The sequence below is a fragment of the Nothoprocta perdicaria genome, unplaced genomic scaffold (genome assembly GCF_003342845.1).
Source record: "Nothoprocta perdicaria isolate Ctin4 unplaced genomic scaffold, notPer1 scaffold_554, whole genome shotgun sequence".
Classification (NCBI taxonomy): domain Eukaryota; kingdom Metazoa; phylum Chordata; class Aves; order Tinamiformes; family Tinamidae; genus Nothoprocta; species Nothoprocta perdicaria.
Genome location: NW_020455815.1, coordinates 24,482 through 49,979, shown reverse-complemented (window position 1 = coordinate 49,979; position 25,498 = coordinate 24,482). Strand labels below are relative to the sequence as shown.

Below are 25,498 nucleotides of genomic sequence, written 5' to 3'. Positions count from 1 at the left end.
TTGTCCTGTCCAAGCGCCACTCTTTGCAGGCTGCCTCCCTCCCCACTGTTCCCCATGCTGAGGTGGGCTGCAGCTGCCCTGCCCAGCTGAGTCTCTGCTCCCTGCCTTGCCCCTGCTGCTCTGGGGCTCTGGGGACCTGTTCGATGCCCGGCTTGTCAGGGTTCAGCAGCGGCCGTGTCTCCACGTGCTCGGGGACCAGCCTGCAGCCCGCTCGCGGGATGTCTTCCCAGTGGCGCAGCACGCTCAGCGCGAGGTGTTCGTCTGTCTGCTTCTTCTGGCCTGTGTGGGTAAAGGGAGAACTGAGTCTGGAGAAGTGGGCAGAAGGGACTCCAGGGACAGCAAACACCCTGCTTCTCCACTGCAAGCAGGACCCAAACTCGTGCTGACTGCAATACCCGCAGTCTGGGCTTGCAAACCTCTGATGATACCTCCTTTCCCAAGGAAAATGGAGCTCCTCTTGGCCACCTCTTCCAGATCCTACCAGCTCCTAGGGAGCAGAACTACCTAGCAGTTGCTCTTCTCCATTTCCCGGTATCCACTTTGCCCTTGCATCATTGCTTCCCAACTCCTCTTGTGCTCATTCCTTTGCTCCTAACCATCAGCAGAGAAGGTCCAGATCCCCTGCTAGTCTCTGTTTTCCCAAGCTAAACAAGCTCTGCTGACACTGCTGCCCTCCTTGGTACCCCTCCTGGTCTGTACTCAACTTTGTTGAGGTTGTACGAGTGATTTGGACACCACCATTGCTTGGGCATGCAGCTATGCGGACAGGGGCTTCCTAAACCTTGGAAGGGGCAGGATGGGATGATTAAATTGTTCTTTGAAGATAAACTACCRGGAGGAAGTTCTCAAAGGTAGCTTTAATGATGCCATGCCATGGAGGATCATGAGCAATTCCGATAGCGACCTGATGGCCTGGATGGTCTATAAGACACTGGCTAGGTGGTGGGGCAGGTCCCACAAGGTGATGGCTGGAGAGACCTCAAAAGGCTGAGTGGGGTAATTGGATTCAGTTCTGGATGATGAAGGGMCACCCCAGTCTCCTGCTCCCCTTCCCACGTTCATGCCATGGGGCCCATACCGTTTTCATCCTCGATCTCCGTGGGGCCGGTGAAGACCCTGTTGGCGACTTTCACTCTTCCACCTGGCCCAAAGTGCGGCCCATCCACCTTGCCCTCTTTGCACAGCTTGGACAGGATTTGGGAGGGCTTCATGGGGTCCCGCCAGATGTTATACCCGTGTCTGTGAACAAGAGGGCAAGGTCAGAGGAGTAGGAGCAAGATTTGCAGGAAGAAGTTTTGTTTCCAGCTGCCAGGAAGGTAAACGCTCCTGTCCAGGATTAATAGGAGGAGCTGAGGCTCCAAATGTGAAACTTCAGAGCAAAACAAGGCCACCTGTGCCCCAGCTCTACGCTTTGGCAATACCTTTCTACCCCAGTCCTTTCACTCTGTGCTGATCCAGATCTGCAATCCCYAGTGCACTCTGCTTGACTACCAAAGCTCAGCTCTGCTGCTTTGGCCTAACTGCTATTTAAGCAGAGATTTCACTTCCATACTTAGACCCCCCAAAGCTCCTCAGCCCCTTCTTCTTTGCTTTGTGCTCCCACTTACAACTTGGTCTACTGCTACCCCATTGCGGTGGTCCCAAAGTCCATGTCAAGAGTGAGGGCACAACACAGATCTCTTCATGAACAGGCAATAAAAGATGGAGATTCCTACAGGAAATTTAGACCTAGCATGGAAGATGAGACCAAGGWGGCTCCAGGCAGGAGCCCGGACAGGGAAAGCTTTATCATACATGGAGTAAGTCTGTGACACGCCACATGTAGCTCGGTGCTTGCTGTAGTAGCGGTTCTCCAGGTCAATCTTGGTCTCTCCGATGAGGTCGTCGGTCCCCACCAAGTCCCAGTCGTATATAGCCACCGTCAGCATGGACTCCATGGGGAAGGTGGCCTCAATGTCAAAGGATCTATGGCAGGAGAAAGCAGATGGAAAGGGAGAACAGATAYTGACGGGTTTGCATGGTGCATAAGGTAGACGTGGGTGAGTTAGGTCTACTGTAATCTCTGGTCAGTGTTTAGTTGTATCTGCCATTGCAATACCTTCAACTTTGGCATTACAGTTACTCATTCTCTGCATGGAATCAGCCCTAGACATGAGATGGATCTTATGGATGGTCTTATGTGGGTGTCCCAATAGCCCTGAAACTAAGTTTGTGTCTCTGGAGAGCTAGGTGACACTGTTATTTGGGTTCATGCTTCCTAAAGTAGGTACCTATCTTGATTAGATACGGATTCAACACTCTCCATCACTCTTGTCAGTGTTGACCAGATTGCTGGCAAAGAATGGCAGATGACCTAAATGAAGACATCTACACYGCATACAAGGAAAGTTCAGTGTGATCGGTCCCATTTTTGACCCCAAGCTGTGGCTGTGGGATGTGTGGGTGCAGGTCCATGAGTACCTTATCTCACTCTTCAGGGTGTGCACAGGTAAGGACTGGGACAACTCACTTTCCAAAGACAGGGTTCAACTGCTTGGAAATGTAGTTTTCCTTGTCTTTGATGTCTGTCTTCCCCAGCTTGATGGCAATATAAGGATCAGCTTTGCCGTTGATGTCAGCTGGATGTAGGTCTGTGGCCTGCCGGGGAAAGACAAGATACATCAGCCCTCAGTCTCTCCAATTCAACCTCTTCATCAAGCTGGTCCACAACAGCAGACTCAGGACTCGCCCAGTGATGCAGCATAGCATCATACCTTGGCCTACCACGTGCTTATACTCACTCGTACAATATAGACCCGGACCAGCACGTTGATGGGGTCGTTGCTGGGAATCCCCTGGAACATGCCGAAGTTGGGATCGTAGCCTGCCTCCTTGGTGATATCATCGGGGAGAGGCACTTTGTAGACACACATGGAGCCCTAGTGCGAGGGACAGCCTGGTTAGTCRTGTTGCTCCAGAGGCTCAGAGTAAACCGACCATCCTAAACCACCCTTCCCAAAAGCCAAGTTTCTGTCTTTATTTCCAGACGTGTTTTGTAGTAGAGAGGCAAGCTCTGTAAGCTKCTTCTGCTTCACAAGTGCCCCTGTCAGAGGATACAACCATGAGCAGAGAAATTGGAGAAACCGAAGGRGGCTTGCATGGGAATATGACCTGAAAAGAGCTCATGGATAGGAGAYTGCAGGAATAAAACTGGCCAAAAAGCAATAGCAATGGGAATAAAAGTGTTAGCAAGGGAGCGCCTGGGAAATCCAAGAAGTGTCAGGTGGAACACAGTTCATTTCCATGCTCCCGGACTATCTGATCTTAGGTAAGGTGGGGAACTGCCAGCTCATCTCCTGAAAAAGCAGAGAAAAATTGGCTTCATCTGGCCAAGATCACCCTCTCCAACAAGCAGGGACATGACTTATATCCGCAGTGAGTAATAAAGAGCATCTGCTTTTCCCCTGGCTTTCTGTAGGCCACTTCATCACTTGGGATCTGTGATGCACTCCCTGAAGCCGTCTGATTCCTGCGACTATCCTTGGAGGTTTTCCCTCCCGCAAGGAGATGTGGTTGGGTCAAGGCAAACAGGCATCTATTGCATCCAACCTCATGTAGCTAATGCACCTTCAGGAGAGAAACCCATAGGCAAGGGTTCCCCAAGCTGTCCCTGACCAGACCCGGTAGCCAGGCTCACTTTGAACCTCCCCACTATCCGCTCCTCTTCTGTTGCGTTGTCATCATTGTCCCCRATCTTCCCACGGAGCAGGTTGAAGGTGTGCAGCCAGTCCTCAAAGTAATCAAACTCTGTTTCCAGCTCTTTGTTGAAGACCTATGATGTCAGAAAATGGAGGAATCAGGTAAACAAAAATATGAGGAAAATATCTAGTGGAATATCCAAAGAAGCTCAAAGTGAGCGTGGACACCTTAGTTCCCAGGATCTAATTTCCTAGGATCGGAAGTGGTTGGGTCAGGGATATTGGCGTGGACCTTCATGCCGCAAGCACCTTCACAAACTGACTGTGTTCAAGAGGGAACCTCAACTGAACAGGCTGTGCAACTATTCCCTTTGTGTCTAATCTGGGTTCGAAACCCTTCCCAGCCCCAGATCCTGACTATATTAATCCAAGCAAAGCCCATGGACCACTAGATTGAACCAGGGCATTTCCATGTCCTGTGTTTCAGCCTGGCTGGCCATGGCCCTCAACTTACCTACTTACTCTTGCTATCTACAACCCAGGGTGCAGTTGGCCGTCACTGCTGCAAATTCCCACTATTGGCTGTCCCGACTGTCCCCAGAAGCCCAGGGCTTTTTCTGCAGAGCTCGTTACCTCTGATTCTCTCCATTTATTGAGATTTCAGCAGTCCCAAGACACGTCTTACCAATGGTTGGCTACCCCTCAGACATAGAGGTGCATCTTGCTGTGTTTGATCYGTTCTGCTGAGATCTGACTTCCAGCCTGCTGTCAAGCAGATAGAGCCTCCTCCTCCTCCCTCTGCCAGCACACGTACCTTCAGTTCATCGATCTTCTGCTTGTTCTTCTTCTCAGGAAGCTCAGCGGCTGACTGCTGCTTCTTCTTCTTGTCATCTTTGGCTACCTTGGACTTCTCCTTGTTCTTCATCTGACCCTTGGTGCCTTTCATGGGAGAGTCATCAAGTTTGATTTCTGAATCCGAGGGGAAGCGACGGAGATGGAGGAGATGGAAGTGAGAGTGGGGAGGAGCAGAGGAAGACAGGGAAGGCGGACATGATCACAGGTACTCAAACAGAAGCATGAAAGCTGACAGCTGCTACAGCTTGCAACTCCCACCCCAGTCCTACAGAAACCCTTTAAACCCTGTCCTGTCTTTCCTTGGCGCAGGTCACAGCATTTCCAGGAGCTCAGAGGTCTCTGTGTAAAGGGCTTCCAGAGCTGACCCGAGCAGGAGTCATTTGGAGGACTATGAAATGTAGGCTGAGAGCACTAGCTAACCCCCTGTCTAGCTTCAGCAGCAGAGGAAATACCTGATTCTGCCCATTCTTCTCTTTCTTCCACCTTTCCTGCTCAACTTGTAGTATGAAACCCTCCCCAGTCTTCCTTGAAGATTTCCCCATCTCACTTTGCTCTCTGCTGTGACCTGGAAGCCACCAGTGATGGTGTTGGAGGTAAAGAGAAAGGGGTGACCAACATCAAGGGCGCAGGCTGCCTAGAAAGGCATGGGCCACCTTGGAGACGTCTCCCACCCGTGTGGGATCCCTGGACCTGGCCGCCCCTGTCCTGCTTGCTGTCCAGCTTTCATGAGTGCTGCACAATGCAGATGACAACGGACAGGTGACAACAGAGACACCCTTGGTGTGGAGGAGAAAAGGAGGAAGGAAGAGCAGAGCAAAGGGGAAACGGATCCTCAGAGTGACTGATAGAGCAAGGAGGGACAGGAGGCATCCCCCAAGGGCTCTGCTCTGACAGCAAGCCCAGGCAGAAGCTGCTCGGGGTCCTCTTCAAGATCTGGCCTCAGCTTTCTTTAGGCTAGTCTTTAAATGGAAACCAGGCCCTGCATCTTTCCTCGGCTAATGGATTCTGCATGAACAAGACAACAATCTCCTGTGAACACAACATATTTGGAGAGCAGAGGAAGCAGACAGTGCTGGAAATTCAAAGCTCKCTGCTGCTGCCCTTCTTCACCCCACTGCCCATTCAGTCCACAGGGTGGCCCTTCCTTTGCTCAGCCCGTACACAAAGGCTCTGAACCTTCTCCTCCTGCCCATTTCTCCACACCTGAGCTGGTGCCTCATATGAAATAAATCCCTATGGTTAAAGTGAGAGCTTCAAAGCCATGTCTGGGGCTGCAGGGGGTGTTCAGGCACCTCAATCTTCATGACTGAGCCGGGCAACCAAAACCATAGGTATAAGACCTTAGGGAAATACTTGCCAGCYGTGCTGGTGGCCCTGCCAAAGGCCCTACAGGGCAGACAAGACCACTTGTGGGCAGCRGTTTCCAGCTTAATGATATTCTCAGCCCATATCCCTTTTGATGTGAAATTTGTCGGTTTGAGGCATCTGCAATGCTCCATATGAGCTACTGCCCCAACGTCTTGAGAGAAAAAGGCACTTAGGTCTTAGTTCATCTCCTTTTAAGATAATATGCAAAAGAGGTGAGAGAACTTGCCCCAAAAGTTTTAGTTTTCTTCTAGAATATCAAAAAAAGAGCTCTATGCTGAAGATAAAAGCAGCCAGATTAAATGAATCCTGAATGTTTTGTCTTGTTGACGCTTCCCTGGCAAAACCGGGGCAAAACAGGAAACCCTCCGTGAAGTCTCTGCCGTGGTGGGAAGGGGACCTCTGTAAAGATGACTTCAAAGTATCTATTCCTTGGTTTTCCCAATGGATTTTGAAGATACAGCTTTGGAGCTAATGTACATGCATGGCTACTGACTTTTGACTGCACAAAAATGCCTTCAGTGAATAACAGTCAATAAATCCAACCATTAACCTCCTTGCTTGCATGCAGCCTTCTTTCCAGCACGGAGCTGGAGGCCGTCATGCTCTGAAAGGGAGTCATCTGAAATTTCCATCCTACTATGTCAGCCCAACACATCCCACACCGCGTCGGCRTTCCCCAAAACCGGGGTTCCCCAGAACGCCAGGGGTATCTGACCAAGCAGAAGAGCAATCGCATGCTCTAAATTGGGTACCCAGGCACCAAAAGGAATCGGGGTCCTATTTTCCCTGCTCCAGCTCACAAACAGCTCACCCTCTGCAATTTCCATCTCRTCCTTCTCCTCCGCTTCGGCTGCGGCCGCTTCCTGCTGCCGGAGTTGCTGGGAGAGAAATCAAAAGAATAATGAGTGGACAACGGCACCGAGGTCCCCGTGCTCACGGGAAGTGTCTCCAGAGTCACAGCCCTCTCCTCGTGATAGCAGGGAGCCGGGATCTAGCCGAAATGGAGAAACCAAAGTTGCTCCATAGAGCGTCCTACATTCTAGATATATTCTAGATATATTCTAGATATATCCTAGATATATTCTAGATATATTCTAGATATATTCTAGATGTATTCTAGAGTATTCATAGAGTATTCTATATTCTATAACCATATTCTGAATATAAACAAGACAACATCAGTGCGCTCCAGCTCTGCCAGTCAAAAACCTCGTTGACTTTCAAGCATGGTCATCAAGGAGAGCAGCATGGCCCCAACCTGAGCAGGCTTCCCTGGTCTCTGTAGGAGCAACCTTCTCYCTCTGTCCTATTAGGCACCTAAAGCAGTTTTTAGGCTTGTCTTTAGACATCTGAAGAGGTTTATGCCTCTCTCGTGTTTGTTTTAATTTTGTGTCTCTCCTGGAAGCTGGACAAAGCTGAGGTAAACGAGGATGGCTATGGGTTATCCAGCAGGCTGGAGGAGTTCTCCAGGTCAGGGATGCTGGTGGTGCTAAGATCCTTTAGTTTTAAGGTTCTTCTTTGTAACAAAAGGGAACAACCTCTTCCTAGGTTCACCTACATACATCATTCCACTGCTCTGCACCCACCTCCTTCATTGTCTCAATTGAAGCGAAATACTTGGACCACCAGTCCAGCATGCTCTCATCCGGCTCCTCCTCTTCTACTTCCTCTCCTCCTCCTCCTCCTCCTCCTCCTCCTTTCTTCTTCTTCTTCTTTTTCTCCTTCTCTTCCTCAGACTGCAGGAACAAAGGAAGCAAAGCCACAGAAGAAGAGGGATCAGGTGGAAGTAAGATGTGTCTCCAAGTGCCAAGGTGATGGGTAAAGCACTTGGGAAGGTAGAACCCTCCTGGCTCTGTCCTCTTCAGCAGAAAAACTGGAGAAACTGAGGCACAGAGGGGCCAAACAAGGTGCCCAAGGCTCCAGATAGCATCAGGCCTAAACCTGAGCTGGCCTCACTTGTCCATCACCCCTTTCACCCATGCATTACATGGTACCTTCCTGTCCCAGCAAGGTATCCTGAGGTGATGCCACTCAGTGGTGTCACCATTAAGCCTTTTGGAGCTGGTAGCACTCCAGATAGCAGTGGTGGGAGCAATTATCATGCACACTCATGGGRTGCTGACCCTCCCAGAGCAGCGATGCTCTGCAGTGCTCACCCAGAAGTATCTCCAGATTTGCAGTGCTGTAGCTATGGTCCAAACAACACTGTGTTGACTTCGCCTTGGGATGAAGGATCCATGGTCTCCACTTATGTGGAGCCCAGGTCTTGGATCTGAGATCAGCCCAGCTCTATTCTAACCCAGCAGGACAGGCAAGGCAGAGGATGGTTCATTGACAGCCACATGGAGGGGTAGGATGGGGAGTGCAGGSGTAGGAGGAGGGATGCACAGCACATCCATCACTTACCACGTCCACCTTCACCACTGCRTCCGAGTTCTGCAGCCACGGGTGAGAGGGAGCAGTGAGAGAGGAGAGCAGGTTAGTGGGACATGGGCGCTGCCCAAGTGCAGCCGAGTCCRAACGCACTCAGCGCACGCTTGCACGGTGAGCTGGGAGAGGGCACAAGGCTCTTCTCCAATGAAGAGCCCTGCTGRGAAGCTGGACGTACAAGGGAGATCCACTGAACCCACCTCCTCTTGGTAGACCTCTACTAATGAAGAACCATGATCCCCGCTTCCAAAGGAAGACCTTTGGAAAGGTAACTGGGCCTGGAAAGGTACCTGAGCCTGGAAAGGTACCTGGGTTTTTGGTGTGGACACCACCACTTTGCTTTTCTTTTTGTCTAGCTAGGCAGGTTTGCAATTTTTGTGGCAGGTTTCAGGAAGCTGAGCAGCACACACATGCCAGGACTTGGCAATGCACACTCCTTGGCAATGCACACTCCTTGGCAATGCAAATTCCCAGGACAGACAGCTCTTTGCGCACCTTCTGGGAACACTGTGTGCAGGTGCCCGTGCAGATCCCTCAAGGATTCGTGGCGCGTGCACGTCTGCTTGGGTGTGCATGAGCGTGTACTGCTGTGCAGAGCTGCTTTCGCATGTGCTGTGGTCCTGCTGTGAACGTGCCCGTGGGGGCTGTGGAAATGCACATTTGGGATCCGCAGCGTGCCCTTAAATGCTTGCTGCTCCTCTGTGCCACCTGCGTCTTGGGCGTCGCGGGAGGCTCRGGTTTGCGGTGCAGGGAAACTGCCCCAAGCCCTTTTGCAGGCTGCGAAACAGGCATTGCAGAGAACTGATCATAAAGAAGGGAGAAGTACCAGGGAAASCTGTTTGTAAAGACCGTATACCCCTTGGAGGGGCAGGATTGCTTCAGCTGTGCACGTGGAGCAGCAGCGAGGGGCTGCTGGGGTCTGCAGCGCTCACAGAGCGTGCTGCAGATAGAACAGCACCAGCTCATGGGTGCCCATTCCTAGCCATCTGTCCTTGGATGCAAACATAGAACTACCTAATTTCCTTAGCCTGGGACAATCTTTATAATTTTATTTATTTTTATTTATTTTTATTTATTTTTATTTATTTTTATTTATTTTTATTTATTTTTATTTATTTTTATTTATTTTATTTTTTTATTTTTTAATTTTTTATTTTTTTATTTTATTTATTTATTTATTTATTTATTTTTCTCTCTGGTCAGCAAGCACTAGCTCAGCCAGGACACCAAGTGACTAAATTGTATAACTGACTATGAACCCAAGACCTTTAATTCCAGGCATCAGTCCAATTCCACGTCCAACAGAACAAGGTGACCTCAGCTTCATGGGGGAGCCCTGGGTTGTTTGCAACGAAGCTTTTGAGATATGCAATATCTGAGATGCAGGAAGAGAAGATGAGGTAGCGCTGACACGCGGGTACTCACAGCTTCCAACTTCACCATCGTCTCCATCTTCTTGATGGGAACCTCGGGTTCCATGTTGACCACAATCTCCCCTGTGGGGCGAGAGCGAGGGCCGCTGTTGGCCATTGCCAGGTAGCCATTGAGCAGTTTGACTGGACAGAGGACAGGGAAAGAAAGAAAAGGAGAGAGAAGCGATAGCGCAGGGTAGAAACTGAGAGCTCAAGAGAAGTCCTACAGGCTTCAGGCAGGAGTGATGTTGGTCAGATAGCGACCAAAGCAGGGAAATGAGCACATTGGTTGGGATTCAAAGAGCGGTCACCTCACTGCCAGGGGCACTGCTGGTCTTGCTGCTGTCCTCATGACATTTAATCTCCCCTTGCTATAAATGTCCACAGGGGAGGTATCTCCATCCGAGCAGGGCATCCCAGGTTTTCCTTATAATTCCTGGATATCAAAGTTTAGTCTAGTCTAGGGCACAAGTCCTGTCCTGTGGACATCAAAGTACTTGCAATGACCTGATGATGAGTCTAGTCCTCCAGATTATGCAAGTGTTTTGGCTTTATCTCCTCCACGGGAGCCTGAGCTGTCTGTCCTGGAGCTCTTCAATGTATCATCAATGGAAATCCAAATACAGTCCTCAGAGTTTAAGGCAGAGTTAGGGCAGTCTATTTCAGACTTCAGTGCTGTGTACCGACTAGATGACCAGCTCGAATGGAGACTCTAAGGCCACACACAGCAGCTAAAACCACCCTGGGTCCYTGCATGGACTCTGCTTAGTCAACATGCTGATGCACGAGGCAATTGAACAACCACACAYGGGCTAAAACACAAACTGTGCATGGCTCTGAATGCAAGAAGACAAGTGTGGAGCTCGCTGCTTCATAAACCAGCTTGGTGGGACCTCAAACCTCTCCCGTCACCAGTGGGGTGGGATCCCTGAGCAAAGCAAGAGGTGGTTTGCTGGGTGGATCATGGCAGGCCTCAACCACCATGGGTTGGAGCTTTGCAGTCTTTACCCAGGGAATAGCAGCACTATGAAGGGCACATTCATCTCCCAGACTTAAGGAACATTTGGAGATTACAGAGATGTAGAAAAACAGGTACATTTGAGGTGAATTAGCCTTTCTTGTCTTGCAAGCATCAGGAAAAGCAGGCAGTTATCAGATGTTCCATGGCTTCCCAGCCCCTTGGTATGAACCCTTCATATCAGCCCCCTTGATATGAATCAGTTCACTTAACCAACAAGCAAACTGTTGGGACAACAAGCAAACAATGTCCCTTAGTCCTAACAACCCACTACCCATCTCCTCCTTTTCCACCTCCTCCAAACTGTGCAGTTCCCCACGGATGACCCACACTGGCCTGTTCCCCTTGGCCCAAGMCTGGTACCTGTCATATTCCAGTGTTGGGCCTTCTTATCCGGTGGGCGATAGATGAATTTTCGGAGGGAGCTGACAGCGTGGGAGCCTACCAGGGTGTAGCGCCCAAAAGCGCGGCAGTCCACCACTCGGATGTTGAGGGGCGGATGGAGCAGCTCGTTCTCTGGGAGGTCCTGGAAGCAAAGGCGTGCTGGTTATCAAGGACTGGATGATGGCTGTCTATTTAGGTGGGTGAAAAGGCCMGTAGGGACTAAAACATGGATCATGTTGTAGGCTGCCCAGGGAGGCTGTGGAGTCTCCTTCTCTGGAGGACTTCAAAACCCGCCTGGATGCCGCCCTGTGACCCGTGCTCTGGGTGTGCCTGCTGGAGCAGGAAGGTTGGACTAGATGATCTCTAGAGGTCCCTTCCAACCTCCAATATTCTGGGATTCTGTGAAGTGGTCCTTGTGTAATTCCAGTAGAACTGGGAACCATCAAGGAAAGACCATCAGAAACTCGGCTGGAACCGCTTCCTTCATTATTGAGGGGAAGCTGAAGCAAGGGCCCAACAGCCACGATTTGGGCTCCAAGAAAGCCTGGATTTGGGCCAAGGGCTCAGAGAATACTCACCACTTCAAACCACTTGACCAAAGTGCTGAAGTTGGGGTTTTTCTTGTAGTTCTGGATTAGGGCCGACTGGACCCCCTTTCCAGCGCACTCAATATCCACACGGGGCCGGTCCACCTGAGCCAGGTTCACTCTCTTCAGGTCTCTGAGTCCCCAGAACAAGATCTAGGTTAGCAGGAGGAAGAAAAACATGAATGTGAGATGTCCACCATTGGTGCCAGACCTTATTACTGGGCCAAAGAACTTGGTGGTTCTCATCTCCTGGCAGCAAGGATCCCTCCCTGCACACATAATCACCCAGAAACAACGGAGTCATGAAGCTTCTTTTCCTTCTCCATGCAGCCCAGGAGAGCAACACGGTCTCTCACTGACACCCCATGAATCCACCTCATGACTGATCTACAACAGCTTAAGACGTCCATTCTGATGCCCTCAACACTCCTCTCCTAGTCCTTTTCTGCCCCGAGACTCCATAGATCAAGACCAGACCACTTTAGCTCATCTGTTGTGACTCTTGGTTCATCACTGGCATTGTTTTGAGAGATGATTTAAGCATCCCTAGCGAAATACCTGCATCCTTGCCTCTCCCTCCTTGGGATCCTTTTGCCATAGGTTAGCACAATGATAAAAAAGGACCCCGCAAGTGCTTTTGTCTGCTCCCCTATGGCCATATTCACACTGTGCGTCAGAGAAATGGTATTTATTTATCAGATATAAGTGTCAACAAGGTAGGAAGCTAGGATCCCTGAATTTCAGCCCAAGTGCCCTCTGCTGCAGGCCCCAAACTTGCTATGGCTCCCRCAGATAAGACAGCAGGTAGTCACCCTGTCTCTTGGTTTTTTGTAGAGCTGCTGCAGCTCCTTGTGCAGAGAATGCAGCCAGGTCTTTTCAATGCAAACATCTGTGGATGTCATCAGAGTTGTCATCAAAGTTGTCATCAGAGCCTTAAAGCTTCCTGGCTTCAAATATCCACTGAGAGTCTTTTCTGCCCTGCATCATCCTTTGCACAACAGATGTAGCCCTCGTAATGTGATCTGGTGAGGCCATGACAACATAACACCCTCTGCTGTATAACCATCTGGCTGCTGAGCGTTAAAGGCTGGTGCCCCGAGATGCTCCTGCCAAAGCAATTAAATTACCTCCACTCTGTATTTACTCAGCACCGGACGAATCCCCAGGGGCACCGGCAGGATGGGTCCCCGGTCGATGTCAGTGGGCCCATCGATAGGGGGAAGGTCTGACTTACCCCCCGGTCCAATCTGGAAGAGATAGATCATGGATTAGGATCTGCTCASATCCAGGCATCTCCTGGTCTGCCTAGTCAGTGGAAAGAGATGGGCACCTATGCAGGGAGAATAGTCCCACACTGACCTCCTCATCAAAGACACGTATGAACTTCCCCTATAGAACATACAGAACAAGGGGGTTTTGGTATATGGGAGTCAGGAAAGAGGAAAGACTTCGTTCTGATACCCCAGGAGACTACAAAGCAAAAGTTAGCCTATGCTCTTGTGATGCTGGTGTGAATTGCCATCCCTTTTATCTGAGACCTTCCTTTCATGTCTCACAAAGAACCAAGACTCCCATGGACATCTTCCATCTCCCAGTGTTGTTGTAGTGYGTTTGTGCTGGGGCAATGCCTTAGGAGGCTTTGTGTCCAGAAAGCTGCTGCAGCTCCATGCACACCACCTTGACCAGCATAGATCTGCAGGAGCTACTTGCACTGAGCTGTGGTAGAACCTCCTAACTTTTCTAGGATGGATGAACTAATCACTTTTTGCAGCACCTAAGAAATATAAGCATGGATTAAACACAGCTTTCCCTCACATCCCTTCCCCATCTGTTTCTCCCGTGGCCTGGGATGGTTTGGACGAGTTGGCACCTGAAGCAGCTCAAAGGCAGCCAGCAGGTCGCCTGCTGTGGAGTTGCCCCGGTAGATCTGGTAGTACTCCAGCTGCGGAGGGAATCGCGGAGGGCAGTACTGTTCGTCTGACATCTTCACCACTGGTTTGGCAAAGGTGCGGCCCATGAAGTCAGCTTTGCCCTGGAAAGGCAAGGAGAGCACTTGGGTTTGCTGCATGGGGCTTCTTGTCTGACTTAGACTCGTCTAACTGTCTGACTTAGACTTGTCTGACTCAAAAGAAGGTCTTCACGGTTAGCCACRCAGCACTCCCTAGCACGGCCAAAATAGGACCAGTTTCATTGGTGGCTTTCCATCTGCAGGGCCCTTCCTAATACGTGAACATGATCCAAGGCTAGGAATGTGAGGAGGCCAGCATGGAGCACTGTTCTAGAAGAAGAGATCAGAGAACTATCTCCTTGCCTTCAGCCTCACTTCCCTGTCCAAACACGAGGTACCAATAAATTGAGTCCTGGAGATTAATGAGCAGCAGAGGCTCCTTATTTCTTCTGCGCTCTGGGAAAGGTGGAGGAAATGTCTTCCACAGGTCATGAGAAATGCTTCTCCTCACATCTTCTGCCTCACTTGCCTTGCCATGAGTGTTCTCAGCACCTGAATCAGAAATGCTTTCCTCTTACCACTGTGTCCTGGTCGTAGATCTCAATGACAATTATGGGAGGGTCGTCTCGCATCTCGTGAGCTTCTCCATATAACTCCACATTATCGAAGACCAGCAGCTGGTCCCAGGTTGGGCAAAGGGTTTCATTGAGAACCTGGAAGAATGGAACATGATTTACCACTACAGCTAGGATTGCCAGCCAGGACCTAAGGATGAGAACAAGGGAAGCAGACAGGACATTGATCTCAGTTTTTGTACACAGGGACATTTATAGTGCTGGGAACTAATTGGCTTTCAAGGTCTTGACCCAAGATGCTTGCATCTCCCAGAGTTCATCCCTGGCTCTGATGTTCCAATTTTATCTGCTTAACCATCTGCTTCCTTCTGTAAAATCAGTGCAAAACAGTACCCTGCAAAGAGGCAGCCATGGGGATGACTTCTGGTGAAAGACCACAAACTGGCCCATCTGGACCATGTCACAGGCTGGTGTTTTCTCTGTAGGCTGAAGCAAACATGGGGACACGTGGAAAGGGCTTCCAGCAGGGACCTCTTGGGCATAAATTGCTTGGGATAGACAAAATCCAGGGCTATGGCCTGGAGTTTCCAGAATTTCCCACCCCAGGATGGTGATTCACCAATAGTCAGGAGCCCCAGCCCCATGGCAAGGAAGAAGGATGGACAGCTGATGGGACAAGTATGAGATGAAATCCCRGAGACTACCGAGTTCTCCAGGTTAGGAAGCAGGTTTTACCTCAGTGCATTGGCTCTGGGTGATGAAGAAGACTCTGGCGAAGGGATCCGACAGGCCACTACTGTCAGCAGCAAACAAGCTCCTAGCCTGGTACATGTGGGCTCGCAGCTGGAACACCTGCTTCTCTGTGACAGGAGAGGGAAGTGAGACGTCTTGGAATTGCCTCCCTGGAGCTTAGCCATGGACTTTTGCTCCAGGCCAACGTGTGTGAAGGAAACTGGCTCCAAACATGCACCCTGGGTGGATATGGACTTCCCCAGAGTCCTGCTCGTGATGTGCAAAAGGAAGGCTGTGAATGGGGTAAAGGGAAGAGATGACATTTCCCCCACCCCAGTTCCCCATGGGACAATGTGAGACCACAGATTGGGACACCTGGAAGAATTTCCCCCTTAGTTCCTGGAAGCCCGTGGCACAAGTGGTGTTGAACCTCCTGCCTTCTCCACATCCTGCCCTCTTACTGGTGTAAAGGAGGCTGATAGGTGGAAAGGATGGCAGATTCTGGCCTCTGGCTGTCTTCTTCTCCTCAAAGCCACAGGGTAAGCCACTCAGGAAGTCTTTGCGCTGCTTGTTGAGTCCCAGCCACAAGTAAATCTCCATCTTGGCTTGAACTGTCCAGCCCGCAGGGCCAAAGCCCCTCTTCCCAGGTAGCTGAACACAGAGRAGAGTTTACAGGGAGATAAAAGAGACCTCACAGATTGGACAGACCACTTTTTASAGCACCCACCACCTCCTGGGGCCTCAGCTTGTACTACTGTTCCTTAAACCCAGGCATTCTTCTCCTTTTGGATCATGTCCACTATTCTCTCTCATGCATCTTATCCTTCTCAGCACGTTGGCCTCCTTTTCAAGTCGGTATCTCCCTTCCTAGCAGATTGGATATGACATTACAGAATTACAGAGTGGCTGAGATTGGAAGGAACCTCTTGCAGACCATGTGGTCCAACCCGCTCTTGCTCAAGTAGAGTCATCTAGAGGGTGAGCAGGGTCTCTCCTTCCAACTGTTTATCACCTACCAAACTACTAAGACTAATGGTTCACAYTTTCTAGCAACAAAATTCCACAACCATGGGTAGAGTATTGGTCTGGTTTTCCTAGCACTCCATTATAATCAAGATCTGGTACTCAGTGCTCTTGTCTCCATCCTCCCACCCTGCCTCYGCTCCACCTCCTTCCTCCTGGTTGYGTCTTCCCCAGGGAAGAGGGGCAGGCACCTTTAGGAAGACGGTCTTCACTTTGGAGCAGTCCTTGCCCATCTCCTCATCCACGATGGAGTAGAGGATGTCCTTGGAAGGGATGCGGGCGTAGGCGATGCGCTTGTTGCTGCTCATCATCCAGATGAAGATGTCAGGAATGGTGTGCTGGGGCTGCAAGTACCGGTGAAGAGACCTATTAGTATCTCAGTCCTTTCTGACCTCTCAAGCATGGTCCATCCCGGTACACTGTCAGCACAAGCCAAAAAGGCCACTCCCAACCATCTCCATCCCCAAGTGAGACCAGGGTTAGACCTAGGCAGAGCATCCCTGACTTGGGAATCAGAGAGCTTCCCAGACTGGACCAAGGCTCAAGGTAGGACCCTCATCTGAAGCAGATCAGGACATTTTTGCCATCTRACAGCTTTGCATAGTCAGTCTGTAAACTGACCCATGCCTCCAGGTTGGGTCAACATTAAGCTAAGCTAAAGAGCCCTTCCCACATAGTAGCAGAGCCGGGTCCCCTTGCAGCTGAGCTAAAGGATGGTTTTGACCCCTGAACCGCAGCAAGGCCGTGTGATTCCCCAGAGGATAAGCCATCACAGAATCTTAAAGGTTGGAAGGGACCTCTAGAGATCATCTAGTCCAACCTTAAAACCATCAGAAAGATGCAATTGTCCACACAATATTAAGGCGAGCAGCATTCAGCCCTCTCTGGTCTTTGCTAGGTAAAAGCAAGCAGCTCTTTGGAGAGCTCTGGGATAAAGCCTGCAGGCTTTATGAAGAGGCCTCCATCCATCCGAGGTGCTGTGTCCATCCAGGGAGCTCTGTTTATGAGCTGACCCAGCTGACAGTACCGTTCTTGCAGAAGGCAACTCACCTCATCAGCCAGAAACCGGAGTTTCTGCAGGAAGTTTTGCACCAGCTTCAGCTTATCTTTCATGGTGTTCTTCTTCACCTGCGACCGCAGAGTCGTGGCTTGCTGCCCCATGTTCTCCTAGGATTAAAAGGAAGTCCAGGATATGTTTGTTACCCTCAGCAGGACGCAAGAAGAGCCCTTGGCACAGGGCAGGGATTTCAGTCCCGTGCCACAGGATGCAGAGGTGTCAGTTGTGCTTATGGGGTGTCTTCAAGCCCTGTGTTAAGGATCATCTCACCCCTTTCTCTGACTCCTCTGTAGATCAGCATCTGCCAGTTCAGAAGAGGGGACACAGGGGTTTTCACAAGTCAAATTCATCGCTGTGTTGTATGCAGCTGGCTAATGAACTGCTCTGCTTTTGCTCTTCCAGCTGGACAAGACACCTCATCTTTGTGGCTTTCCTTTTCAAGGAGCTGGGCAATCAGCTCTGGACATCTAGGCCATATCTACCCCTGGAGCAGCATATCTACCCCTTTGCAGGATCCCCTGAATTTCTGCTGCCCAATCTCCTGAACTCATTGACAGTAAAGTAGTTCCTCATGTGCACTCTCAGGCTTCTTTGCAATGCAAAGCAGAGTGTGATGGAGGAGAGGTAGAGGTGTGGACCCATGTCATCTAGAACCTGTGCCATCTTGGACAGAAAATGCCCTTGAGTCCCCCAGATTTAGAAATAAACCTCAAACTGTCAATCCAGAGACACTAGAAACCAATACCTGCTAAGAACCAAGGCCCACCATGGCATCGATGGAGCCCAGMTCCATTTCCAAATCTTCCTCCCCAGCTGAAGCCCTCTTACCAGCTCCCTCATGCAGGACTTGAGCCTTTCTCGATCCAGCCGTGTGCGGGAAGAGTGGTGCTGGTCCTTGTCCGCCAAGGTCACGAAGCGCCTGGTGATAAAGGTCTAGCATGAATCGCAAGAAAGGCTGCTGGCTCTCTGCAAGCAGGCTGGACCTCTGCTAGCAGTAGGACGCTTTGCTGGAGGGAAGTGCCCTTGTTCCTTTGGGGAACCTATTTGCACCTCTTGCTGAGGACATAGATGAGGACTGGATGTTCAGGTACCAATCTGTTGAGGCCACAAGAATGAATCCTTGTGGCTTTCATCACTGGTGGAGGGTCTTTGGGAAGCAGATGTGAGTACCACCTTGCTCCAAGCCTCAAGGGGCTGTGCTAAGACCAGGAAAAGCTCACCCATCATCTCAGGTCACAAGACAAGGTGAACTTATGCTCTCATGACCTTGCCTACCGCCCAGCTGAGACCACAGGTCCTTGGTGTGCAGTCTTTGCTAGCCTTCTACTCACAAGCACCCGCTGCTGAGTTCCTCCAGGACCCCTCGGAGCCGGCGCTCYGGGTGCGGCTTCTCCGTCTTGATCATCTCCTGCACATCGTTGAGGCCTTCCTCCTGCAATGGGAAGCGGTGAAAGTTGGTGATGGGACAGACCAGATGGGCTTTGGCCTTTGGGAGTGTTAGGGAGCCTTGTCCCTTCTGGTATGGGTTTGCTAAAGGCTCTATGGAGCCTTGATGGTCCCATCCCTTAAGCCAGGCTCGTCCCCAGCACATACTGACCAGCTTGTCTGCGATCTTGTCCATGATGTTGGCGTTGTACAGTCTGCGGCGCTGGTCTTGCCACCAGCTCTTGATGTAGATACAGGGCTTCTTCTCAAAGTAGGGCAGGTGGAAGTAGTTCCTGCAGCGAGAGGAAGAAGGATGCTCTATGGTGGGATTGCACCCCGGTGGGAATGGTCCCACCACTGCCCACCACTTCTTCTGGTGTATCAGAGAGTGCAGTGACGGGGAGATGGAAATATGTGAGCACAGGCCAAGAAAGGGGGCTGAAAGCAGCATGGCATGGGAGAGATAATAGTCACAGAACAGATTAGGGGGAGAGGAAGCTGGGCCACCAGGCATGCTCTGGAGACCACGTTCATGCTTCTGGTCTGTCCAAGGCAGACCAAGCATCTGCTGTGAACCAGGATTCACCTCGGACAAAGCCACAGCAGATCCTTGGGATCACCGTTAGCTTAAAATAATAATAGTTTCAATTCATCTTGTGAATTGGAACTGTATCTTCTGGGGTATTTCCAGCCAGAAGGTGTCAGCAGATCCCCASGATCCAGCATGGAAGTCCCTGCACGCTGGTAGAGGAGCAGGAAAGTGGAATCCACGGGGAGGAACAGCTGTGCTTTTCATCTCCCTCCTGYGTTCGCCTTGCTGGTGGGCTGGTTAACAAGTGCAGGAACCCCAGGTAGAGAGTTCCATCAAGAATGCAAATATCCTTGATTCAATTCAGCTTGCTTTATTTCCCAGTTGAATTAAGCCAGACAGTTAATTCTGATTAGGAACACCTATCTGCTGATAGAGCAGTTAAAATAATCCTTACTTTAAGTGCATCTCATTAGGTTAAATCCGATTAGCTTTCCTAAGTACAAGTCTTAGGACTCGTACAAGTCTTTTGTGTTCAAATCTTGGCCATGGTGAAGCCCTGCCTAGACACATGCCCTGATTCTGCTCAGTTCTCATCTCTCTGAAAAGCCTCTGAAGTTCCAGACGAGCCAGAAATCTTCAACTGGGAYCACATTTGTAGCTGTCGTCTATTTTAGGGTAATTTCTACCTGCACATCAAAGAATTGTCTCGATTCTATGGATGGAGAAACTGAGGCAGGGAGAACAGAAGTGATTTGTGCGGTGAAAAYCAGCAGTTCTGTCAGTCTCAAGAACAGGATCCATCATATCCTGGTTCTCTGACATATGAGACATGCCAGTAGTGGGAGAGAATGGAGATAGACAGACTGACYGAAATACAGGCTACAAATACAGGCACTAATAGGATTTTAAGACTTTACCCCAAACTCCTGCCTAACTCATGATCATGAACTTCCTCCCGCAGTTTCTGCCTCCTCCCCTCTGCCGTTGTGACATTTCCAGCTATTAAGATCCAAAGTGAAACAAAATGCACCTCCCCCCAGCACAAATTACCTTCGTTCCTGAAATCTCTGCCTTATTTCTGGACTTTACCAGTCTCCACGATGTTTTTATATGTCAAATAACTAGAAAAATCAGAGACATAAAGCCTAGACCTCTCCTTTCTTCTTTCGTCCGCTATGTGCAAAAGTAGGTTGATGCATCACACATTTGCTGTGACATCAAGGAGTCCTAGTCCAACCTTTTTTAAGGTTGATTTCATGAAATTTGTATGTACAGAAGTGTGTTTTCTTCTTCAATGTCACCCAATGATTTTTGACTCTAGCTTTCCTAATTTTCTATAGRTGTAGAGGGTTGAAGGTGTGGGTAGCTATGAGTGCCATGCACATAAGAGGCTACACAGATGAAGACGACACTCAGTAGGGTAGGCTGAGAGGTGACTTCTGAGATGGTAATAGCTAATATGGGGTCTCCACAAGAAGTTTTGTGCTCATGGCACAGGGCACGGAGATCTAGCACCCGCTGCTGCTCCTAGCTCTGGTGGACTGAATGACTCTCCAGGGACTGCACTGGCTTCATCTCTCTGGTGGGAGCTCGGACACCTGGCAAAAATGGAAGGACCTTTGGACAATGAATCAAGAGGAACATTTGGTTCCGTTGCTTAGAGGAGGGCTTATTTCTAAACTCCAATTTGTTTCCCATCATCCTACAAGTGTTTTGGAAGGGAGATTCTAATCCCCTGTCCTGCAAGACAAGGGGTGACACCACCCATCTGTGTCCCAGCTGCTCTCCCACCTCATTACGATACTGCAAGGTCCCTTCCCTCACTTTCCCCTTGCGATGTTCAGCAATGTGGCCCTTTGGTGGCCAGTTGGGCACACTTACCTGTCTGTGACCAGGGGCTTCATGGGTTGAGATGAGGAAATGGAGATCATCTCTCCATCCTCATCACCGTCTTCCTCACTTGAATTCTGGAGCAACTCAGACTCCTCCTCGTCGCCGTCTCCTCCCTCTTTCTTCCTCCGTGGGTTGGGTTTGGTCATGCCATCAATTTGGTTCCCATAGTTACCTCAGGAAAAAAAGTCACAGGGCTGTCACTCACATTGGAGCTAAATGGACTTAATCACCTGGCATCAACTCCGGCTGGGCAGCAATCTTCTCTGCAGGAACCATGGGGGACAGCAAAGTTCAACTTTCTAAAATCCTGACCAGAAATTGTAAACTAATGACCGAAATCCGCTCCCTACTCGTCTCTCCTTCCAAGCCTCTAGGAGCATATGTCCTTCGTTYAGTGGTTATCCGCAGGAGACACAAAGCCTCCTGTTACCCTCCTGTTATCCTCAGGAGGCACAAAGCCATGTTCTCGCAGCTGAGAGGTGGAGCAGATCCAACGTTGKCATGAGATCACACAGCAAAGGGTTGAGCTGGGAGCATCCATATCTCATGTCAATAAAATAACCTTCAGTTTCTCTCTAAAATGAGAGCTCTAGATGCTGTGTCAAGAGTTAGCATGGAAATAAGTTGGAAATGGAAATAGAAACCCTACTATTGGCCTTGGATCCTGCAGCCTCTTTCAGATGTACTTCAAAACCAACGTCCCCAAAACTCGACCTACCTATTGTGACCTCAAAGTTGATGGGTTTGTCACCAATCTTCCTGTCAATCATGGTAGCTTCCAGGAAGGCTCCAAAAAGGAAGAATTCCTCCATTTTCCCAGTGCAGTTCTACAGGAGAAGACCCATGGAATTAGGGAAGAAGGTGAAGGTCAGACAGACAGCTCCTCCTAGCAGGACAGGCTGCAATGCAGGTTGCCCCAGAAGGTCGCATTGGCACCCTGAGCACCCACACAAGCTCTGTGAAAGGAATTTGCTACTGGGCTTTCAGGAACACTGTGAGGGATTTCTCTCCCTCAGCATAAGCCATCTAACAGGTGGGTTTCTGTCTGAACCGGATATCTAGGCTCACCACATGTTCTTTTTGAATGACCATAAAATAAAAAATAATAAAAAAAAACACCCTTGCAGGATAAAACCTTGCAAGATTTGCTGTTGAGCTGGAGAACCCAGCAGTTTTAGTGCAGCAGTAAATTAAACTCTCAGGCTTTGAGCCCAGGCATAATGACCAACAGGACCGAGGAGCTAATGGCATCACTGAAGACTTGTCACTGACAACCGAAGGGTTGGGAAAGACTCACATCAGCAACTGACGTGGCCGGCTCAACTTGCACCTCAGTGGAGCTGTTGATCTCTGGGTTGCTGGTGTCCAAGATCTCCACAGCAAGGCTCATCAAGAGCCTAGCCCGGAAGGAGACCCCTTCCCCCAGCCCCTCGTTCAGATCCTGGTGCTCGTCCATCAGGGTGTAGTTTCGCGTTGAGCCGTACATGTTCACCCACGCGGGGCCAAAGGTGGGTAGGAAGCCTGCAGCAGACCAGGGAAGGGGATATTCAAGGAGCAGAGTGAGTCTTTGCTCAGGTTGGCTCATGGAATAGCATCATTTTCCTGGTCCACACACCCAATCATGTATGTGCTCCGTGTGCACATGGAAAACACACGCCTACAACCCTACGTGGAGATGTTTTGTGGTGACAGCAGTGAAGGGGATTGTGCAACCGGCCAAGCCAAAGACAGAGGTAAGTATCCCATTGGGCAAGCCATCCAACACAAGACATGAGCGAGAAGAGAAACCCCCATTAGCTGTCGTCCTAGAGCTCTATTTGATTTTATTGTACTCCTGCCCACATGTATGCTGATGTGCTTGTGAGAACATGGGAGCCTGTCAGATATTCATCCACACATGGACTTGGTTTTCTTCTAGAGTCTGACTGGGGGTCTTGGTTTTCAGGAAACAGATGCCCAGTGATCTCTGATAACCACTGCGGGGAAAAGAGGTCTCTCCCACTGGGCATCAAGGAGCAGTTATCTTCAGAGGCTGAGGAAGGGATGTAGGTTATTTTTCTAATTCTCTGCCAAAGGGAAGTCTATACCATGAAGAAGGCATCTCTGTCCACCCCCACATTCGCTTTACCTTTGTCTCCTTCATTAGATATCTTCCGCAGATCAATGAAATGGGTCCCAATGGCCACATCATTGACTTTGTCAGAGTCTCGTATCTGGATTTTTATCCTCTTGCACAGTGGGGGGAACATTTCTGTGAAGACTATTTGCTCATTCCAGAGAGGCTCGTAGCTGCTCTTCTGCACGGACGTCTTCCCCTGCCAAGTGGGAGGAGAAAAACGGGTGTTTTGAAAGAGTTTGAGCTGACAAGTGACCCACCTCTTTTCAGACCTGAGCTACTCCCATGCTAATGACTGTTGAAACATTTTTTTTTTCTGCTCATGACTCTCCTTTCCCAAATAATACGATCTTCTCCTTGATTGGAGAATGCTGCAACTTCCCCATAGGATCTACTTGCCAGGACGACTAAGATCATCTTTGTCCATGTGGTTCCAAACCTGTGTAATGGCTGGTCCTGCTCATGTTATTGAGTCACTGTGGTCTAGCAAGCAGCTCACTCACCTTCTGCCCTGCAAAGAACACCTGCACATAGGGGTCCACCAAGTCCTTGTTCTCCCCAATGAGAGCCTTCTTCACATTGGCCATGATGCTGGTGTTCATACGGGGCAGCCCTTCAGCCCTGTAGATCTTGATATAGAAACGAGCCCATTGCCGCTCTGGAGGAACCCCATCTGGAAGGAGGAGGTTCCTGCAACAYCAAAATATAGGATTGGAGACAACTGCCAGGCCTGGTGTGTTTGTCAGGAGAGGCCTGCAGAAGAGGGAGAAACTGCCCAGCTTTTGGAGCACACACTGTGAGCAGATGGAAAGACAACCATTTCTTCAGGCATACAATTTACCACAGTCCTGTTTATGTTCATGCTCCTGAGTCAGGATGGAGAGTGGCAGATTCATAAGGGAAAGCTTATAGTAACTCGTTGAGGTTCCCCACCTCACCTACATCCTTCCCACTGAGGTTCCCTACCTCACCTACATCCTTCCAAAGGGATATAATCATTATCAGCAGCCGACCTAGAGRAAGACTGATCTCAGCCTAGCTGAGAGCCCCATTCATTGTACTCCATCTTCTCTTCACTCTGTCTTCTGTAGCTCCCATCCAAGGGCCAAGCAGTGTGAACATCATCTTGGTTCATATCAAGCTGATGGTTTGGAGAAGCAAACAACCAAGAGCAGATGGTCTAAACTGATATAAACGACTGGTCTGCATTGGTGCGAGCATGATTTAGACTTATCTATCAACTGTGTCCTCTTGGAGAAGCAATCTAGTCAGCATTTCTGATCTGAGGTATGGATAYGAGTATGCCTACTGGAGGGCCTGTCAGTCTAATCTGGAAGAGWTGTTGTCCTCATTGAATAATCCAAAATAAAGAGACATGGAAGCTCACAGCTCATTCCCAAGTGAGGCTGAACAGAACTGTCCTTATAAAACCTTACCCCTCAATATCATCCTCCTCGGTCTCATTGGCTTTGTGTGGTGTCTTTATGTTGTCCCCTTTCCCTACCACAGCAACGTCACACTTCAGGTATCCTTTCAATCCAGCTGTGAGATCCTCCGGGTCGGAAAGGATGGCCCATTTGTGGTAGAACTGGTGCTCTGAAAGCCATGGAACAAGACAGCCTTTTGTCAGAACTACAGAAATTACTGAGAACTGGAAACATCTTTCACTGGAAGCATCTTTCACTTTCATCTCACACTCCAGGTGTGAGGAATTACAGAAAAAAAAAAAGGCAAAAAAAAAAAAAAATCTGAAAAATCCCTTTGGAAAAAYCTGTCTGATGTGGAAGGCAGAGAATTAATGGGACAAGCTGTCTCTAGCAGAGTGGAGTTTCCACCACTGGAGAGATTTTAGCGCTCAATCCGCCTCTTAGGTGTGTGAGAAAGATTTGATCCTTCTGTAGAAGGAGTCTGTAGTAGAGCAGACTTAAGATCCCTTCCAGCATCAATTGCTGAGCACCCCTAGAGCGGAAACTCTGGAGGTTTCATTTGCACSTTAAGGTGTCAGGACTCTTTGTAGGGGCAGGATGCTTAATAAATAGATAGATAGATAGATCAATAAATAAAAGACCTGGACCTCTTTCACACAATTCTCTAAACTAATCCCACCTGCGTTGGCTCTTGCTGCCGAAAGCTTTTGCATTTCCATTACGACACTATCAAAGAGGCTTCCCCAAAGCAGAAGTGCTGCAAACAAAGCCCACGATGGCACAGGGATTTTCACAGCACCCGCTGGGTCCATCTGCACTAAGCCCAGGTCAGCTTTATCACCGGTGAGCGACGTGACGTGCTCACAGCAGCTCTAATTAACCTCCTTTTTGGGCAYGCTGGGCATCTTGCCGTCTTGGTTTAAATGCCAGCCACAGAGGGCAAGATGCAGCCCATGGTCCTCAGCTATCTGAAAGGTCAATAACTTGCCCACACAAGACACCTAAGCCTCTCTATGGATCAATGGAGAGAGGCTGGCGA

General features: G+C 49.7%; 1 protein-coding gene across 1 annotated transcript in view; it reads right to left on the bottom strand.

Moving 5' to 3' along the window:
• Positions 1–25,498, bottom strand: part of OTOF (otoferlin) — a gene marked incomplete at its 5' end in the record, with an annotated part of 51,590 nt that overhangs the window by 4,466 nt on the left and 21,626 nt on the right. The window contains 29 exons of the mRNA XM_026048586.1: positions 137–279; positions 1,079–1,239; positions 1,795–1,965; positions 2,510–2,637; positions 2,781–2,918; positions 3,677–3,811; positions 4,492–4,616; positions 6,712–6,778; positions 7,487–7,636; positions 8,307–8,336; positions 9,756–9,886; positions 11,124–11,286; positions 11,723–11,884; positions 12,859–12,978; positions 13,602–13,763; positions 14,258–14,392; positions 14,990–15,114; positions 15,448–15,637; positions 16,201–16,353; positions 17,060–17,176; positions 17,895–17,985; positions 18,398–18,498; positions 18,664–18,784; positions 20,905–21,088; positions 21,635–21,743; positions 22,214–22,437; positions 23,045–23,231; positions 23,536–23,722; positions 24,469–24,628. Of these exons, the coding sequence (XP_025904371.1) occupies positions 137–279; positions 1,079–1,239; positions 1,795–1,965; positions 2,510–2,637; positions 2,781–2,918; positions 3,677–3,811; positions 4,492–4,616; positions 6,712–6,778; positions 7,487–7,636; positions 8,307–8,336; positions 9,756–9,886; positions 11,124–11,286; positions 11,723–11,884; positions 12,859–12,978; positions 13,602–13,763; positions 14,258–14,392; positions 14,990–15,114; positions 15,448–15,637; positions 16,201–16,353; positions 17,060–17,176; positions 17,895–17,985; positions 18,398–18,498; positions 18,664–18,784; positions 20,905–21,088; positions 21,635–21,743; positions 22,214–22,437; positions 23,045–23,231; positions 23,536–23,722; positions 24,469–24,628 (4,070 nt within the window). The remainder of the gene's footprint in view (positions 1–136; positions 280–1,078; positions 1,240–1,794; positions 1,966–2,509; positions 2,638–2,780; positions 2,919–3,676; positions 3,812–4,491; positions 4,617–6,711; positions 6,779–7,486; positions 7,637–8,306; positions 8,337–9,755; positions 9,887–11,123; positions 11,287–11,722; positions 11,885–12,858; positions 12,979–13,601; positions 13,764–14,257; positions 14,393–14,989; positions 15,115–15,447; positions 15,638–16,200; positions 16,354–17,059; positions 17,177–17,894; positions 17,986–18,397; positions 18,499–18,663; positions 18,785–20,904; positions 21,089–21,634; positions 21,744–22,213; positions 22,438–23,044; positions 23,232–23,535; positions 23,723–24,468; positions 24,629–25,498) is intronic.